At 43.7% G+C, this 18384-nt stretch overlaps 2 protein-coding genes across 2 annotated transcripts in view; one reads left to right on the forward strand and one right to left on the reverse strand.

Moving 5' to 3' along the window:
* Positions 1-1728: 1728 nt before the first annotated feature.
* dclre1a (DNA cross-link repair 1A (PSO2 homolog, S. cerevisiae)) lies at positions 1729-13707 on the reverse strand. Its single transcript, XM_076298258.1, has 9 exons — positions 12866-13707; positions 11259-12749; positions 10916-11049; positions 10234-10352; positions 9805-9948; positions 9495-9640; positions 8488-8642; positions 7668-7806; positions 1729-2335 (listed from the first exon to the last, which is right to left on the reverse strand). Exons 1-9 carry the CDS (start codon positions 13305-13307, stop codon positions 2157-2159), a joined length of 2949 nt encoding a protein of 982 aa, XP_076154373.1. The 5' UTR covers positions 13308-13707; the 3' UTR covers positions 1729-2156.
* A 121-nt stretch (positions 13708-13828) lies between these two features.
* nhlrc2 (NHL repeat containing 2) overlaps positions 13829-18384 on the forward strand; it is a 33623-nt gene continuing 29067 nt past the window's right edge. Inside the window, exons 1-2 of the mRNA XM_076298259.1 lie at positions 13829-14000; positions 14402-14554. Of these exons, the coding sequence (XP_076154374.1) occupies positions 13838-14000; positions 14402-14554 (316 nt within the window). The 5' untranslated portion in view covers positions 13829-13837. The remainder of the gene's footprint in view (positions 14001-14401; positions 14555-18384) is intronic.

The raw sequence follows: 18384 nt of genomic DNA on the forward strand, positions 1-18384 counted from the left end.
TCAACGCAAGGGACATTAAATCTTTTCTCATTAGACAAGAAACCTAGGAGCACCTGCAATATTCTCCCTCACACACACGCGGGGGCACGAGCGCGCGCAGTCTGGAATAGCATCATTCTCGTGTCCAACTAAAGGTCAGGCTTGATTGTTTTCCGTCCACACACATCTGTCAGATGACAGGACATTCTGGCATCCAACGTCAAAAAAATAAATTGTCATTACATTTCCTGGAAGGTTACCCTAATGACAATGTAGCTGCGTACTGCGTCTGCATAGTCATCCTAGCGGATTTATTTCAAATGCCATGCAGAGCTCACCTTCGACATGCAGAACGACACCCATTCCATCTAAAAAGCAAACCTGCACGTTTTCGTTTGCAAACGTTCTTTCTTTTCATTTTTTAGTTTATTTTTGTCAAGTAAATGCATTTGTCTTTTCATAAGTCTCCTTTGCTTTTTCGCCAACACGGCACACACACACACACTAACTAGCCGACATAATGCTTTAACGTGCAAATTACTGGGAGGGGGGGGGGGGTCAACATTGGCAGAGGGGAAAAAACGGCCAACGCATCCCTCAAAGTCACTGACAGATGCTGTGCGTGGTGGCATGGAACGCGCAGTCCTGCTGGGACTGCCAAGTGGACGCTGAAAGCGCTGAAATTTGATAATCATCCTGTGAATCTTCTCTGTCGCTCGTCAGCAAATTAAGCTCCCAAAATGAACTGATAAAACAGCAAAATTGGTATGAAACTACTAAGATAGGAAAGCTATGGTTGTTTAAAAGTTTTACAGAGCTTTGGCAAAACCACATTCTTTTAACATATATGGACATTTGGACATATGGACAGTGACCCCAAAGAACAAGAGTTCAGCTGTTAATTTATTTTATGAATTACACTTAGTTTTAAAATAATGACTTAAAATGCAGCAATTTATTTAAAAGACCCTGAAATTGCTCAGTGCACCTACTTGTATTTTTGTCCAGCAGCACTTTAAGAAGTTGTTCGGGAGCAGCATTAAAATGTCATGAGGGAACAAAACAGAACAGTGGTCACCATAGAGACCAATCCAGATAGCCCTCCTTATTCAGTCCAAAAATAAAACTCATATAGGTTGGCCTACATGAAAAACAGCCAAAGGAAGGCGAGTAAAGCCAATGTCACTGGAACAGAGAAAATTCAAAAGAATCTTCAATTAGATGGTAGTCAGACTTCAAGCACCTTGACACTCTGAGGGGAAACCTGGCACAGGTCTAAGAGCTCTGCTCTAAGAGTAAACACCATTAGAGTCTGTGAACCATCAGGCAGAGGAGCTCTCTAGAATTTGTGTCTCAACACCACTCAAGAGACACCCAGGCGTAAACAAATTATTGTTAAAAGTACACAGGCCAATGCACCAAATTCAGCCCAAGCTAATAAAGATTCTTCATTAAAATCAATCAAATGGATTAATGGCAGCATCTCACGTCCAAACTTGCGCAACTGGGAGTGTTGATTTTAATTGAAACCGAGAAAGAGAGAGAATTGAAAGAGAGCCTCTTGATTTCATTCGTCTGTTCCACCTCCATGGATGAAGAGGCATTTACAGGGTGATGTCAAGCTGGGACAGAATGGGGTGCAATGAATGGCTGTGGCACTCTAGTCTCTCGGCGAGCACACCATGGTACACCCCATGATGCCAGGGGGGGGGCGGGGAGAGAGAGAGAGAGAGAGAGAGAGAGAGAGAGAGAGAGAGAGAGAGATGAGCAAGGCGAGTTGAAGGTCACAGTGCTAATGGTGTCTCCACACTCTCTGTTTCAATGTTTCAAAGGGAGAAAGTGCGCTTTACAGTAATGGCCAGTGTAAACCGAGGACTCCTCTAGGTCCAGTATATAAGTCAAAGCACAGACTCTTGGAAGACGCCACTCTAAAGAGCAGGGCCCAGGTCACAGGACGTGGTCCAGGTGTTGGAGTGCGGACTTGTACGGTTTCCAATGCAAGCCATGCCGCCTTCTTAGGAAAAATGTCCAGTGGCAGATGGCTGTTTTACTGTGGCATCAAGTAGGCAGCACAATCCGCCACCTTACCGTAGCAAAATCCTTCAGAAGGCAGGGAAATTTAAATAAACAAACAAACTTATCCAAGACCAGCAAACACACTCAAAAGGTGCGATGGATCACTGGAGTCTCTTGAGGTGGGTGCCGACTTCGGCGTCCCACTCGCTGAAGCACTGCTCCATGGCCTTCCGGCTTCGCCAGCTGCCCACGTTGACCGTGGGGATGATCTTCTGGGGCCGCAGCCACTGCACAAAGCGCTTCAGTTCCAGGTAGCCGCTGTGCTCGCTGTACGGGATGCCTGATGGGGAAGAAAACCAAAGATACATGAGGTACAGGGGCATCCATGAGAAACTACAGTTGCCAAGAGCAGATTACCATGATAAAGGTTAAGCTCATGGAGGTACATTTGTGCACTAATTGGCTTTTCTAGGGTTAGGAGTCATCTTGCCAGCAGAACCCACAATGAAAATGACTGCCTGGGCTTCTAGTCCAGTCATATTATTCACAAGAGCACCCTTTGTCTTGTCCTGCTACATTAATTATACTATTAGGTCTTTAGAGATACAGTAATGACCAATGACCGCCTGCTGTCAAAAGAACAATGTATGCTCTGCAAGACAAAAATAAAAAGTCCTAAGAGAGTTTCAAACAAAGTACCGGTACATTTTAAACTTCAGTCTGGTCTGTACGTCAGCGGGAGTAACTACAAAGCAAGGTTAGCCGATTGGCGAGGTACGCTAAGCCTGAAGCTTTTTAATGTCACAAAGGAAGCCCTCTTAACAGGCTAATTAGTCAGACCTACACGCGTCTTCATGAGGCAGTGATACAAGTTTAACACAGACTAAAAGAAATGCAATCAAAAATTGGAATGTGTTAATTTGATAGATTTAAATTCAAATGTGCTACAAATTATGATAAGCCCCAAAATTGTCCGTAGTTGCCAAGTAATTTTAGAATACCTCTGAGCTGTTATAAAATTACTGAAACCTCCCGCCTTTTGGGGATTATTGTTTAAATGGAATTTTGGAAACCGAAGCGTATGAACTTCCATTCTGCATGTTACGCATTACTGAACACACAAAAACAAATAAATATCAGTCTCAATCTGACACACAATTTTTCTTCAAGATGAATGAACTTTGCCCTTCAACACCCCATAGAACTGGTTGACTGGCCTCCATCAACACTCTTTGTCTTTGTAATCACATATCAACTCAAACACCTAGTCGTTTCACAACTGACCAACTTCATAATGAATAGTTTGTCACAAGGGTTGTTTAATAGTCTACGGAAGCCACGTGAAAGCGTCAAGCTACGCAAGGAGCAGCAAAATGTGTTTTCCGAATGTTTGAAATGCCACTGGTCAAGTCATGCATTTCCAATGGGGTCGCATTGTGCACATAGCTTGTGTCCACCACTACAATAAAAACTGGAGTCTTGAGTTTACAACAGTGTCGGTGTAGCTTGTGTAGGCTATAAAATGGCCCAAAACCAGTCTGGCAAGAATGAGGACAGAGTACAGCACTGTGAAACCAAGGAAATGGTAGTGGATTACAGAAGGAAGCAGCAGAACTACAGTTACACCCCACTAATGATCAGCGGGCAACCTGTAGAGAGTCACAAGTTTTAAATACCTTGGTGTCCACATTACTGAAGACTTAAAGGAATTATCCGGAGTAAAATGCACTTTAGATCGATTTACGGATGATTGGGGGTACATACGTTGAGTTGACATCAAAATCATGTCATTCGGATGTGTTTTGAGAAAGTTTGATGGTACCGTTTTCAGTCACAACTCGTAGCCTGGAAGTCAGCGGGGCATTTCAATTGCGCAGCTACAAAACGCTACGTAGTAGTGAGTAGAGGGTCCGTAAAGCCAAACCGAAGTATCCCGAGGTCTTTATGTGGTCGAATAGAGAGTCCAGAATGAATTTCATCAAGCCAGTACCTTTCCGGAAATGTTGCCATCTTTGCTGTAGGAGTCTTATTGCTGAGTGTGTTGTAACACGCTCTGGAAATTCACAATTTCGTCGCCGTTTTAAAAAAAAAAACACATCCGAATGACATGATTTTGATGTCAACTCAACGTATGTACCCCCAATCATCCGTAAATCGATCTAAAGTGCATTTTACTCCGGATAATTCCTTTAACATGGACTGTTAACACTCAACATGTTCTGAAGAAGTCCAGACAACGACTATACTTCCTTCGTCAGCTAAGGAAATTCAAAGTTTCTACATCCATCATGAAGGCCTTCTACACTTCAGCGGTTAAGAGTGTTCTAACTGGTAGCATCATCACCTGGTATGGGAACTCCACAGTTAGAGATTGTAGTTCTCTGCAGAGAGTAGTGCGCTCAGCTGAACGTACTATAAGAACTCAACTCCCTGCTCTACAAGATATCCATTCCAGAAGAGTACTCCTAAGAGCCCAAAAGATTCTGAAGGACTCTTCTCATCCTAACAATGGATTATTCCTACCGCTGAAATCAAGAAGACGCCTATGTAGTCACAAAGCCAGAACTGAGAGACTCAGGAGAAGTTTTTATCCCCAGGCCATCCGAACTCTGAACTCACACTATACTGACTTTGCACTCATTCACTCCTCAGCACTCATGACCCCCCCCCCCCCCCCCCCCCCACACACACTTCTCCAGCTTCTCCAACATACATCCCCAACATACTTACAGCGCACACTGCCCCCCCCCCCCCCCCACAACTTCTCCGTCAATAGTGTGTCACTAAACCACTCAGAAGCATGAAGGAAGTACAGAAGACATCACAAACCAAATGACCTCCCCTGTCTCCCATATTTTAGTGTCTGCCATAACCAGACAATTTCACAAGCTACAACTAGTAAAATTGCTTTCACGAGTTCATCCATCAAAATGCTTGGTATTGGCTGCTGAGAAGAAGCATATGTGGCTTGGTAGCTGTCCATGGTCCTGGGATGCCTATCCACCTTATCAATGAAATCTTCTGTCCATTCTGTTTACATATCATTAACTTACATAGAAAGGTACTGCAGTAGAAATACCGCATTGTTCGTCGAGTTCTGTTAGGTGGCATACGTGAACGCGGCCGCCATATTGCTGGGGGCAAACACCTTACTGTATCTAACTTTCTAATATCTATGAAATCTTAGTGCAGTCTCAGCAGGCTAACTAGAATATGCTTCAAATTCTGCACTCAATATGGATATTCTATATGATTTGTAATTTTCTGTCAAAGTTTGCTTTTACATGACTTGTGTCAAGCACGGTCTACCACCACATTAAAAAAAATCAATACAACGCAGCTTCGGCCAGAAGTAGAATGTCTGAATACTGAGGTGTCACGGCAACGCCCATTGTTGACTCGAGAATATTGTGGATAGTGGAGATAATGTATGAACAATATCTGCTATGAATGAGGGGTAATGGGAGCTCACAGCTATTTGTGAAATGGAGGAGAAAGGGGAGGAGATGGGAGGCTTTGTAATGCCAGAGTGTGTGACACAGACAGGTAACGAGGGTTTAAATCTCCTAGAAGTATGATTGGGGTGAGTGATGGCTGTCACTCATCCAAATGGCTCCTCCTGAACTTTGTTTACAAAACATATAGTCTAATATGAATTGGTTGCAGAGGTGAGCTTGTTTGTATGCCAGACATAATGAATGGAAAGCTATGAGGTGTGACCTTCCCCACCCACACATGCTCACAGGACTGTCATTCAGACACTCAGAACACTGCCGAGATCGGTTCTCATGGGAGCATATCAAATCTGTCTTGAATAAGCAAACAGAAGCTCTTTCCCCTCAAGAGATTTAAATTCATTTGCAGCCTCTTCAAAACTCCATGCACAGCTCGACTTCAATTTGAAGCAGTTCGGGACTCAAGTGCAGGGGCAAACCAAGCAAGGAGATAAAAAGGAAGCCGGCGAACAAACACGGGTCTCCGAAGTGAGGAAACTTAATCTGAAATGAGATGCTTTCATTAACCGAAATTTCAGTGATATTCCTTGTCCAAAAGAGACTCTGCAGTGCGTTCAACTGTCTTGTGTCAAGATTCTCTTTTATGTTTTAAATCTACGCTATTATTTTATAATTATTTTTGTTCCTTTACAAAGACAGCATAGTGCACCTTTAAGCCACTGGATATACACTTTTGACTGCATACTTGACAACTTTTGGGAATGTCAAATTCACACTACAAACAAACTGAGCTCCAGTAGGTGAGACATAACCTCCCGAGATGGAAAACCCAAACGTCTCCTCACCAGCCACATTTGTTGCAAAGAGACGTGTCTTTGTGCTGACTTGTGACGGTGGTGGACAAAAAGCTGAGTCCCTTAAATAAAAGCCTGGATTTGCAGGAACCGTCTACTGTCAGCCCTCTCCGGGTCAGAACCCATTTGCTGATTCTGTCCATTACGGGCAACGCTTTTGCTTTCCAGAAGGAGCATTCAGCAATCTCAACAAGAGACACTAAGAGGAGGGCTTAAGGAGGTTAAGAGGACAATAAGACAATAAATCCAGAGAGTCAGTTTACTAATGTACTTTAAAAGTGGTGGATGGGCACAAGAGAGACCATGTATTAAGCCTGGAGCCAACACAAGATGGCAGAACCTAATGGATGATTGCTTTCTAAAAGATACTGAAGGATTTCCAATAACTTCAGGAACAACAGTCCCCTGCACAGGCACAGCTAGACATGCGCAACCTTTGAACGTGCAGCATTTCAATCACATGCGCCTGGATTCCACTCTACTGACATTCATTAGATACAATCAGCAAAACAGAGCCCAGCGCACGGGGCATTTTGTGGCAAAGATACCAGCGCCATTTCTCACCACCACATACCACAAATACGCACGTGTCCTTAAGATAAGCACTTGTGAAGCTCACGGAGGCAGAGGAGGGCCTCCACACCACCATATTGATTACCGCTGTGAAAACTGTTCTGCCAGTAACAACTGTTCTCAATGCAGATTTGTTATCATCAGACTAAATAAATAAATAAATATATACATACCAGTGTTTCCCACAGAATTTAATTATATCTGTGTTGGCAGGTTAAAAGAATTAACTTGAATGCAACAGTTAACAAATTAGCGCAGCGTGCTATGATGCTAACCAGCACAATTTAGTGCAACCTGGAAAAATCATTGTGTGGTGGTCAATGTTGATATTGTGGTGGGCCGCCACAAATAAGTCAATGTATGGGAAACACTGCATACACACACACACACACACACCAGTAACTGAATAATACTGAACCTTTTGCTGCTTCAATGAAGATATGACAAGTTCATATCTTTTCATTGTTTACCATAATATATATTAAAATTGTGTTTTACAAGAGGAACTTAATTTCTTGGAGGCTCCACATCCCCATATTTGAAACAGCCTGGTAAACATCATGATTGAAGTTACTAGGTGCTAAAGGCTCTTTGTAAGTTGTGCCCACCACTCTCATTCACTGCATTACTGGTGAATGAATAAGGATTCAACACAGTTGAAGTTACAGAAGTTAAATAGTGCCTGGTCCTAGCCTTGTGACTGTCCTGCCAACATAGTCATGGCCATTTTAGCCCGTCGTTGACATTTTTCATTACTGCAGACTTTTTCATCCTGTGTACTGTCACTTACCGTAAATAGTGATGTTGCCCTGGGTCTGCGGCTGGAGGTGTTCCAGGGCTGAGCCCTGATTAAAGGTCCAGCCTGTGGGCTTGAATGCTATTAGTTGGTCATACTTGTCTGAGAACCGTTTCAAGTAAGTCTGCAAGTTCTGCAAAAGAGGGAATAAATAAATAAATAAATAATTAAAACAGAAATTGTTGTTGGCACTAGAGAATGAAACAGAAGTCAGGCCAAGGAAATAAATCAAAAATAAAGACACCCTCCCTTTTAAGTGAAGTCCACATTCAATTTATGTGAATTGTTCTAGGCTGCATTTAAGAAAGTCAGACACATCAAAAAGTAATAATGCCTCTTTTTGCACACCAATTCGTTTTGTGTCCCCTGAAAATATGTCCGCCTCTGTACTGCGTCAAGGGCACTTGCGCTCCCACACAAGGGACGTTTCTGTCCCAAACACTGTGCATTTTGCATCAGCAGTTACGTGAAAAAGTGAAACGTAATGGATTCTGGGCTGACACACATAGACACACACAGTTCATTTTATCATCAGCGGCATTACATTTGGCAAGGGGGAACGAGCTTGCCGTCGGGGAATTAGGATGTTGGGATTTGCACTTTGTCCAACGGTAATTAGCATCTTAATTAATTTTCACGCCATCCTGCGAATTTGCATACAAACTCAGACAAACAGACTTGCATAATTAACACCTCGTTTTCTAAAATCTCTATCTCCAAATGGATAATACTGACACAGCCATTTCAACACGCATCTTCAGTTAGTCAGGAGAAGGAGGAGGGCAACAATTGCTGACTAGGCATGGGTACGCACTTTGAAGTTGAGTTGCATCATGGGTAGAACGTGGACCTGGGCTGCCTTTCCGTCGGTGGTGATGCTCTGGCGGATCTGGTCCGACTCCAGACAGCACATGGTGTTGTATTTGTCGCGGGACAGACAGACCTTACAGCCCAGCACATCGGCCACCGCTGCAGGAGAAATGGGAGAGAGATTGAGAGTCAGACAGAGACAAACAGAAAGAGTGAAAGCCAAACACAGTCTACCAAAAACATGAAAAACAAAACCCACCATCCAGATGGCCTTTATTTATCTCAATTCTTTTCAAAACTAAAAGTACCATTAACAGTGAAATTAAATCCGTGTGATTCAGTGATGGCACAGTGGGTCAGATTGAATTTCATCTGAATAATTCATCTCACATGTTCACACAAACTAACCAGCTAATTTAAACAAACACACAAATACACCCACAACTGAACTGTTGTTCGGTGGTCAGTTTATATTACATCTCTGTGTCCCGTCCTCTGACATGCCCCCTGTGTTCCAACTCCCCCATTGTGAGATGACTGGTCTGAACACGATCACTACCACGAGGCCAGAAATTAGGCCACCTTCAAAAAGGCGCCCGAAAAAGAAACTGTTCAGAGAAGCACGAGCCCATCTTCTGAGCGGAATGTGGGCCAGAGGCGTCTTGGTTACGCCACACATATAGCCTCGGCCCCTTCATTGAAGGTGAAGGTTTCTAATGCACAGACCACGGACAAACCACACAGGAAATGAGGCCAGCTCCAGAAAAAAAAAAAAAAGACTTTTTCCGTCCACTGGAAACATCAAGGAGCTTCCACAGATCAATAGCCCATGTGAGTGTGTGACAATGAAAGCCAGAGAAGAGAGGCTTCTTCAAAAAGTGATCTTTTCACATGACCTTCTGATGAGTCAGTCACATGCTCATTTCCTGGGGGGGGGGGGGGGGGGGGTCACCCTAGCTTGGATGGAAATTACATTTCGCTCACTGATTGCAGGAGCGTTTGCTCACTTACCCAGGAAGACCTTCTCTTTGCCCACAGAGTAGGTGCCACACACGACCAGCGTACGTGGGCTCAAGGTCACCGCCTCGAAGGCCCGGTTGGCAGCAAAGGTGATGACCTCCTGCTGGGTGGGGAAGGTGTATTCTGGACTGCAATACCTGAGAGAGAAAATAACAGAGGTGAGAGAAAGGAAGGAAGGAATAGTGAGATTAGTTTAGACATCAAGCTACAAGGACGGACACACACACAGTGTAAACACCATAAACATATGTGACTGCACTTCCTGTCCAGTGGGTAGGAATTCTTCAGCATTATGACTCACGTGGTGTCCAGGTAAAGGGTCTGCACACGGAACCCCTGCAGCTCTGGGTAGCGCTCCATGGAGGGGTCTGCCCTGAAGTCTCCCGTGTGGAGGACTTTCTGACCCGTAGGCAGGGTGAACAGCAGCATGGCCGACCCTGGACAGCTGCAGAGAGGACCCATGACACATGGTGATGCACATGTGAGAATATGAGAGACATGATGGTCACATACAGGCAAACATTGGCGAAGTGATAGATCTTAACCTTTTATCTGTAAAAGGCCTACGGTGTGTTCTCAAATAACAGTGAAAGAACAGGGTTGTTAAAGTATTGATGATAGTGACAACAAGAGAAGACTGTTCAATTTTACATGGGGGCAGCAGGCTACTATTCAGGACATGACAGGACATCTTTAGAATGACACTCAATGAAAAAAAAAACACACTCACTGGTTGGCATCCAGTAAGATGACCTTCACCCCCTCCACAGTGCATTCTGTGTTCATGGGCAGGATGTGGATGTACTGGTCATCCACCCTCAGCTTGCTCTTCACCAGATTTCCTGTGATCTACAGCAACAAAAACATGCTGATGATCACAACAGCCATCAATATGGATTTCACAGAATAGGAGTTGAAAAGAAAAGAGCCACAAAAAAAAAAAGGTTACTAAGGACAGGCCACTGGGGCCTGCCTGCAATTTTAATTCTGTACAAGTACAAGACCCACAGGCGCAAGGTGTCTTGAGCACTGATCTCAGAGCTGGCTTCCCTCACACGTGTCGTAACGCTATGCATTATTAATCAAACGTCAAAACTGACCCTTGATCAACACATTTAATTCAGCACGCTCACTGAATACAAAACATGAAACCAGAATTCACAGAAGTCTAGCTGAGAATTTTCCATAGTTTCAAAAGTGTCACAAAATCCAGACAGGAGCAAAAAAGATGAAGTATAACATACACTGCAAAAGTTTCCATTCTTGCCGACAGGCATCCAGGCTTTAATAGTGTAATTTTACTTATTTCATTTAAGATTTACTTTCTCATCAACAACTGATAGCATTTCCAAACACTAACTATGGACTTGATCTTTCTAATCTCCAACAGCTTTTTTTAACCACACACACACCTTGTTGCAGTAGATGGGAACAGTGGAGTTCTTAGTCAGACCGCCATAGTGATCCGAGTGGAAGTGTGTGAGGAAGTACGCCGTGATGCCCTCTATGCTGCCATACTGAAAAGCATCTACAACAAATGGTGTACCTAGAGGGAAGAGCATGTCAAACGCATGCATAAGCTAAACAAAGCAGTTTCATAGCTCATTGTAATACAGCAAAAACTTGTACAACATAGACATAATTCAGCATGGGTAATCTCACATTTGACCTGGCTGTCTAAGATACATGTACCGTAATAAAACCTATGTAAACAGAGAACAATACTCTGTTGTATTGAACAGATTGCATATTCACCTGGGATTTTCTTGTAGAAGGGGCAAGGCCTGGCCCGCTCTTGACCGTCTTCCCCCTTTCTGTTCCATCTACTCCAGCCCCCTTGTCTCCTCCCTCCCTTCGCCTGCCCAGGCTGTGCCTCCCCATTCTCGGTGGCCCCTCCAGGGCCCACCTCTGGGTCTTTCCTTCTACGCCACCCCGACCTGCCAGCATGACTTGCTGGAGCTTCTGAGGTCTGCTGGGAATCCCGCACAGGGTGAGTGTTACCACTTACTCCTACTGTTTTCTTCTCAGGATCCTTCAGTTTGGGTTTCAGCCCAAAGAAGACACCAATGTCCGTTTGCTTGAACCCAGAGGACGTGGCTCCTGCTTTGCTTTGGGTCTTCCTGGGCGCCATGGTTGTTGAGTTGAGCTGGCTGGAAGTTTGTGATAGAGGTTGTTGAGACACACCTTGGTTTAACTGGCTACAGGAATTTTCCTCAATGCCTGTGTGGAACACCTGGCTTGATACACGTTCACGAAGACGCTCCAGTACTAGACTTTGAGGAGACTGCAAAGAAGTCTTGTCATCAATCTCTGAGTGTGGCACAGGGAAGTTGTGTTGGTGAGGTAGTTCTGGAACACCTGTGGACCCAGGTGTAGTCATTTGATCTTGCACTAACGAGGAGCTTGTTAACTCCATGTAGGTGGAGTCAAAGGAGTCCTTAACAAGGGGGCCGTCTTCCAATTGCTCTAAATCACACTGGTCCATCAGCTCAGAGAAGAGGTCATCGCTATCGCTCGCTGCTGCTTCACTACAAGATAACTGCAGGGAGTCATTGCTCTCCTCCTTTGGAAATAACTCTCTTCTGTGTTGGTCCCTGTGTCCCTCATTGTTATTGGGCATCTCAGAGAGAGGTGAAAAGGAAATGTAATCATCATCATCAATAAAATGAGAAGATTCTTCCTCTTTTATGGCATCTAGTTGTGCTGTTTGATCCAAACTCACTGGCTCAAGCGGAGGAGTTGAGCTAACCGCATCTGATTTCAGGTCCATATTTACTTGATTATCATAAACAGAGTTGTCCTTGTCAGGGTCCAGTCTCACTTGAGGTGAAACTTTGGCTTTGGTCAGACTTGGAGGCTTTGTCCCCTTTCCAGAAGGCGACCAGCCTTTCTTCTTTTTGATGTCGTCAAGAGCTGGGGAGCGCAGGAGCAGCAGGGCGTTGGACCGTGACTGACTGGAGGGCTGGGTAGGCCCAGCAGGCAAAGGGCTGAGGGAAGCACTTGGGTTGGAGGATGAGGAAGCACTCACTTTGTTAAACTCTAAGCTATCCAAAGTGCCACTGTGTATATCATTGTTTTGATTATTTAGAGGGGGAGATGAGGTAGTTCTATGATCTGCTGATATCTCTTGTGAGAGAACAAGTTCACTGTCGTCATTGACAGATCTGCTGTGAGCTAGCAGAAAGTGGCTGTACTTCTTATAATGGCTTGGAATGGTGGATGAACACTGAATACCCTCTGGGCACTCTATGGAAACAATACAAAGTCAATTTAAGAAATATTATCAATATAAACGTGAACTGTGTAAACGTTATCATGCTGGGATAAATCATGATCAAGTCAGATCAAAACCAGTAGCCTACCTTTACTGTCATTTCCGGGCGTTTCAAGGCATTCTGCGACGTGCCATCGTTGAGACTGCACCACTAGTATGGAAAAGGGCATCTGACAAACTGGACAGTATCCTTTTGGTGGGGAGGGTTTCTGAGTTTCAGCGACAGGCTTGCCCTCGCATGCTTTGTCCGATGGTGGTGGTTGGTTGGACAGACCTCCATTCACGTCTTTCATTTGTATCGAGAAATTTCGAGGTTGTGTTTTTGCACTTGTTCGATTTTTGACACAACAACCAGCCTTCGTTGTGGAGACTCGCTTGTTTTTGTTGGAGCTTTGCTCTGTTCCCAACTCGTGTTTTCTCTTTCCCTTCCCCCGTCTAGTGCCTTTCGCATTTTGACTGTCATCATGTCGTTTTGTATTCCTCAGAGATTTATATTCCCATATGTCACTCTCAGAACCGCTCTGTGACATTTGGAATGAAACATAGACGCTTTTAAACACAAATGATACTGTTTTGCAGATGATGCTTGTTTCGCAACAACGCTGGAGTCGCTCATTGATCGCATTCTATGCTACTGAATCATCTGACACTAGCAACTAGCACCATCTACATTGTTTTATATTACGAAGCGAAGGACTGCATTCTATCGCAGTATACATTCTGATAAGCAATCACAAACATAACGTTCCTCAACTGCACTTTGAATCACAGGCACAGCTAAGATCGTTGTGTAATGTTGTGATTACCGCCAAAGCAGTTCAACTACTTACAAAACCAGCTATGTATCAGCGTTTTCCAAACATTATTGCAATTTCTCCCCCAAAAATATTTAAAACCCTAATAAATAATGACTGCTTGGATTGTGCATGAAATTTTAGTGGTATATTGTACTCTGTCTTAGATGACAATATTTCGATTTGTATTGAATGTTTGGTTAATGATGAAAGTGCAATACATGAACCGATGTTGATTTTACCCACAGTACTGTGTTTTTGGAAACATGGCGTCGTACAGTAGTCTCACGGCTTTAATTCCAGCCCAGAGTCAGTTGGACTACGCCCTGGAAGACGCAACTACAGATGAAGAGAAGGAAAGCCTTGTCTATCAATATCTGAACAAGTTGGATGATAAGGATGACTTGAAAATCCCTGATTTTGAACCTGGTGAGTGTTGCAAACTTTCCTGGGACTGACTTCATTCCTTGACATGGAAGGTGTTGGCTACTGTCAGTTTTGACTAGTTGTAGCACTGTTCCATACACGCTTGGTGAACATCAAAAATATCATACTGCAACGCGACTCCCCGAATTAGCGCTACGTTAAATGATGCCAATTATGCTTTATTATGGCCAACCTTATTTACAGTCTAGGTGGCCAACACTCAGGAAGTCGCACTGTCGTATAACCTTATTTGGTAAAAACTCGCTTCCGGTATTAAGCAAGGCGTATGGAATGTCTGCCCTATTTAATTGTTATGTGTATATATAATTTCACCTATTGGCCTTGCGTGTAGTATGATACGGTTTTTAACCATAACACCGAATGCCATTTTTGTCCTGCTTCAGGTTTAGAATGGTTGAACACGGAGGGACCACTGTCTTTAGCCAAGGAGCTGGCTGGGAAAGTTGTGGTGCTCGACTTCTTCACCTACTGCTGTATCAACTGCATGCATATCCTACCCGACCTTCATAAACTGGAGCAAAAACACTCAGTTAAAGGTGACCACTACAACTGTTATGTTGTATTCAACTCTCCTCAGTGTCCCTCCCTTTTCTCTCAGTGTGCGTGTGCGTGCTTGTACGTATCTTTCTGTGACCTGGGCATATTTTGAAATGATGATTAATTAAGTAACCTAATAAGTTGTCATTTTCATTCACTTTTTCATCCTGTCAGTTCAGAAGCCCTTGCAGTAAAATATCTCTCCTGTGTATGTCCAATAAGAGTAAGGTTACCTGTCCCAGCGCTCAAGTGCTCTGTCCTCCAGCCACATACTGCATTTGTAACATGAGCCAGAATGAGTGATGACTTTCAGTTCATTCATTGCCTCCCCTACTGCTACCTATAGGATTTCGCTACAGGCAGTATGTGTTCTCAACTAGATAGGGGGTAAAGACTTGGCACAAAGTATCATTTACCCTTGTCTGTTTCAACAATGCTGCATTAACAGTCTTTCAGCATGTAGGCCAGTGGCATTCTGCACTATTCAGTGCACCTTGGTATATGGTCCTATGTGGCTATTGTAGGCTATTGTTGACAGGGCTTGTTGTAGTGTCACGAGGAAAGGTTTCACGAACCATTCAGGGTTATGACTATTTTTTTGCCCTACCCATTGCAAGTGACTCTAAGGCTGATGGTTCACAAGGTGGTGGCCACCTCTCTAGGTTCCACTAAGAGGTATGGTGTTGTTACTCGTCTTTGCCTGAATATCTTCTCACTGTATTTAGGTCAGGTGTTGCTCATGCGAATGTGTTGCTTATATTTTTGCACATTCTCTCTGTCTGAGTGTTTCTCAGTTAGTTTTGGGGACACAGATGCCCAATGTAAAAACAAATAGCCTACATGTCCACCGTACAAAACTAGTCCATTCTTTTCTCTTTACACTAGGTGGGGTTTACATGGACAGTTTTTGTTTTTTGTCATGCCGATTAAACTATTCTGAATGAAAGTTTCATGTCATCTGTTTATGTGAGGCATGTTCTATTCCAATCAGGTGCTTACAAATGCTTGAGAATGTTTGATTGGAATAGCCAGCCACTTCTGCATTGCTTTTCCTTGAGAAACTACAGCAGACAACCCCATTAGTCCTTGAGCCAGAGGGGTTGGTGGTACCATCTTTAGGGGATAAGTCTTTGTGATTTTTGGCAGGGTATACCACCCTAAGTTGGTTGGTTGTCACTGGGATGCAGAGCTAGGGTTCAGTAGGGTGACAGCCGAAGGGAAGAAGCTTCCTCTGAACCTGCTGGTTTGGGTGCGGAGAGACCTGTAACGCCTCCTGGATGGGGAGTGGGGTGAGCAGTCTGTGGTTTTAGTCAGCAGTCAGTCTTTGATGATGCTGCCCACTTTACGCAAGCTTGCTTGCCCTGGATGGCCCCGGTGGAGGGGAGTGAGGAACCGGTGATGTGTTGAAGTTTTCACCACCCTCTGCAGTGCTTTCCAGTCGGAGGCAGAGCAGTTGCCATACTATACTGTGACACAGTTAGTGAGGATGCTCTCGATGGTGCAGTGGTAGAAGTTCACCAGGATCTGAGGAGACAGGTGGACCTTCTGTAGTCTCCTCAGGAAGAAGAGACACTGGTGAGCCTTCTTGATCAGGGTAGAGGTGTTGAGGGTCCAAGAGAGGTCCTCAGAGATGTGAACACCCAGAAACTTGAAGCTGGTGACATGCTCCACCTCAGTCCTGTTGATGAGGGGGTGTGTGTGTGTGTGCTAGCTTTAGACTTCCTTAAGTCCACAATTAGTCCATGAGCCAGGGCCACAAATTTGGGCCATCGGTATCATCTGGGGGGACTAAGTCTCATAGTGATTTTTGGCAAGGTATACACCCCTAGTACTAGAAAAATCACGATAGCAGTGCAGGGGTGGTAGCAAAATCACTTTTTACTAACCCCCTAAGATAAATTAGAAATAAAAATATTTTTATACAACAATCCATTTCATAAACTAGATATATCAAAGATATAAAAAAAACATGATTGGGTGGAGGTATCTCAAAAACTAGGCCATTTGGCCCTGGACTAATAGGGTATTCTATTTGTCTATTCTATTGGCTCCATTCTATTTTGAAGACTTGTGCTGGCTACACAAGTCTAATTTAAGGCTCTCACAAATAAATAGTATGGCTATATTGTATATGTTATACATTTTCTGAATCATCAGAGTGCCTTGAGTATTGAAGTTGTTGAGTTTTATGTCCTTGGTGTTCTTTCAAGCCACAGGGATAAAAGAAAGCATACAGTTTAGGCGGAAATTGTCAGAAAATGTGTGTTATTTCTGGTTTAAAGAAGTCATGTGACGTCTGTGTTTGTCAGACAGATTCAGCACTGGGCTTAAATGAAAGCCTAAAAGGTCCCCTTTCCAATGATACTCAGCACCATATTATAGAATATTGACAATATCCCTACCATGATATGAAACAAGATATACACCAGATTTAAAAAACGGAATTTATCTTAGGGGGTTAGTAACTTCATGAGCTGAAAAAAGTGATTTCGCTACCACCCCTGCACTGCTATCGTGATTTTTCTAGTACTAGGGGTGTATACCTTGCCAAAAAACAATGATAGCATTTGTCCCCCCGATGATACCGATCAACCCCCCTGGCTCATGGACTAAATGAACTCTGGTCTTGTTGTTGAGAGCCAGGTTGTTGTCAGTGCACCATGATGTTAGGTGCTGGACCTCCTCCCTGTAGCCCGTCTCATCGTTGTTGCTGAGGAGACCAATCACCGCCTTGTTGCCAGGTGTGCAGTTGTAGGTTAAGAGGGAGTAAAGGGGAGGTCTCAGCACACATCCCTGTGGTGCGCCGGTGATGGTTGAGGGGGTGTGATTATCTAACCTAACAGACTGAGGTCTGTTGGTTAGGAATATCCCCCTAAAACTTCCACAGCTGATTATTTACATTATGTAGTTTTCTGAAATATTATGTGTAAATTAACCATTATCTAATGAAATGCAATAATTTGCATACATTTCAAATACAGAAATCTTAACTTTGGATAGTCAGGTTCAAAATTCTTCTTTTTGTTTTTCATAAGACATAAGAGTGGAATTTTATTCCTGAAATGCTGTATTTTTGAGAATGTCTTCATAAACTTGCTGAAAACTCATGATATATATATATTCCAGAACTTTATATACACATTTACTAATTTAAGGGTGGTATACTTTGTCAAAACACTATGAGACTTATTATGACCGCCGCGCAGCGAAGATGATTCCCGGGACACTGAAAGACCGGGGTACACGAAACTTGGTGGGCATGTAACCCCACATGGATAGCATGGAACCATCGTTTTTCGTTTTGATCTGTAGCCCCCCCGCTGGACTGGACCCCCCGAAAGGAGGGTAGGGCAGACACAGTTTTCTGTGAATATCTCGAAAACCGTAGGGTTTAGGAGGACCATTTTTTTTTTGTATGTTGATCTCAAGGGGCCATGTCAACCCATTCCATAACGACTCATTTCATGTATAGCGCCACCTAGTTAAACACAAAAAAGTAAAAATGAGGTGTTGTAATTGAAGGTATCTGTGACCTAACAAAGTCAAAACTGTACAAAATTGGAAGTGTAGGATCATTATGACACCCTCTGTATGCACGCCAAGTTTCGTGGAATTCCGTTCATGGGGGGCCACACAATAAATTAATTTATGTTACTATACACCAACTGGCCTGTAGGTGGCCGGAGACAGTTTTCTGTGAATATCTTGATAACCGTAGGGCCTAGGAGGTCCACCTTTTTTATGTATGTTGGTCTTAAGGGGGCATGTCAACCCATCCCATTACCACTTATTTCATGTATAGCCCCACCTAGTTAAAAATTAAAAAGCA

This window comes from Alosa pseudoharengus, unplaced genomic scaffold (genome assembly GCF_046254945.1).
Source record: "Alosa pseudoharengus isolate Yale_2024_CS ecotype anadromous, Long Island Sound unplaced genomic scaffold, YU_APseudo_1.1 YU_APseudo_1.1_scf_21, whole genome shotgun sequence".
In the NCBI taxonomy this organism is placed as follows: Eukaryota; Metazoa; Chordata; class Actinopteri; order Clupeiformes; family Clupeidae; genus Alosa; species Alosa pseudoharengus.

What these genes read in the sequence shown, in the direction of transcription:
- dclre1a (XM_076298258.1), bottom strand. Translation starts at nt 13,307, where the DNA reads ATGTCACAGAGCGGTTCTGAGAGTGACATATGGGAATATAAATCTCTG. An exon ending in TGATGCAACTCAACTTCAAA is followed by an intron (nt 7,807 to 8,487) that starts GTGCGTACCCAT and finishes CCTCTTTTGCAG; the next exon opens with AACTTGCAGACTTACTTGAA. An exon ending in GGGCAACATCACTATTTACG is followed by an intron (nt 2,336 to 7,667) that starts GTAAGTGACAGT and finishes CTTCCCCATCAG; the next exon opens with GCATCCCGTACAGCGAGCAC.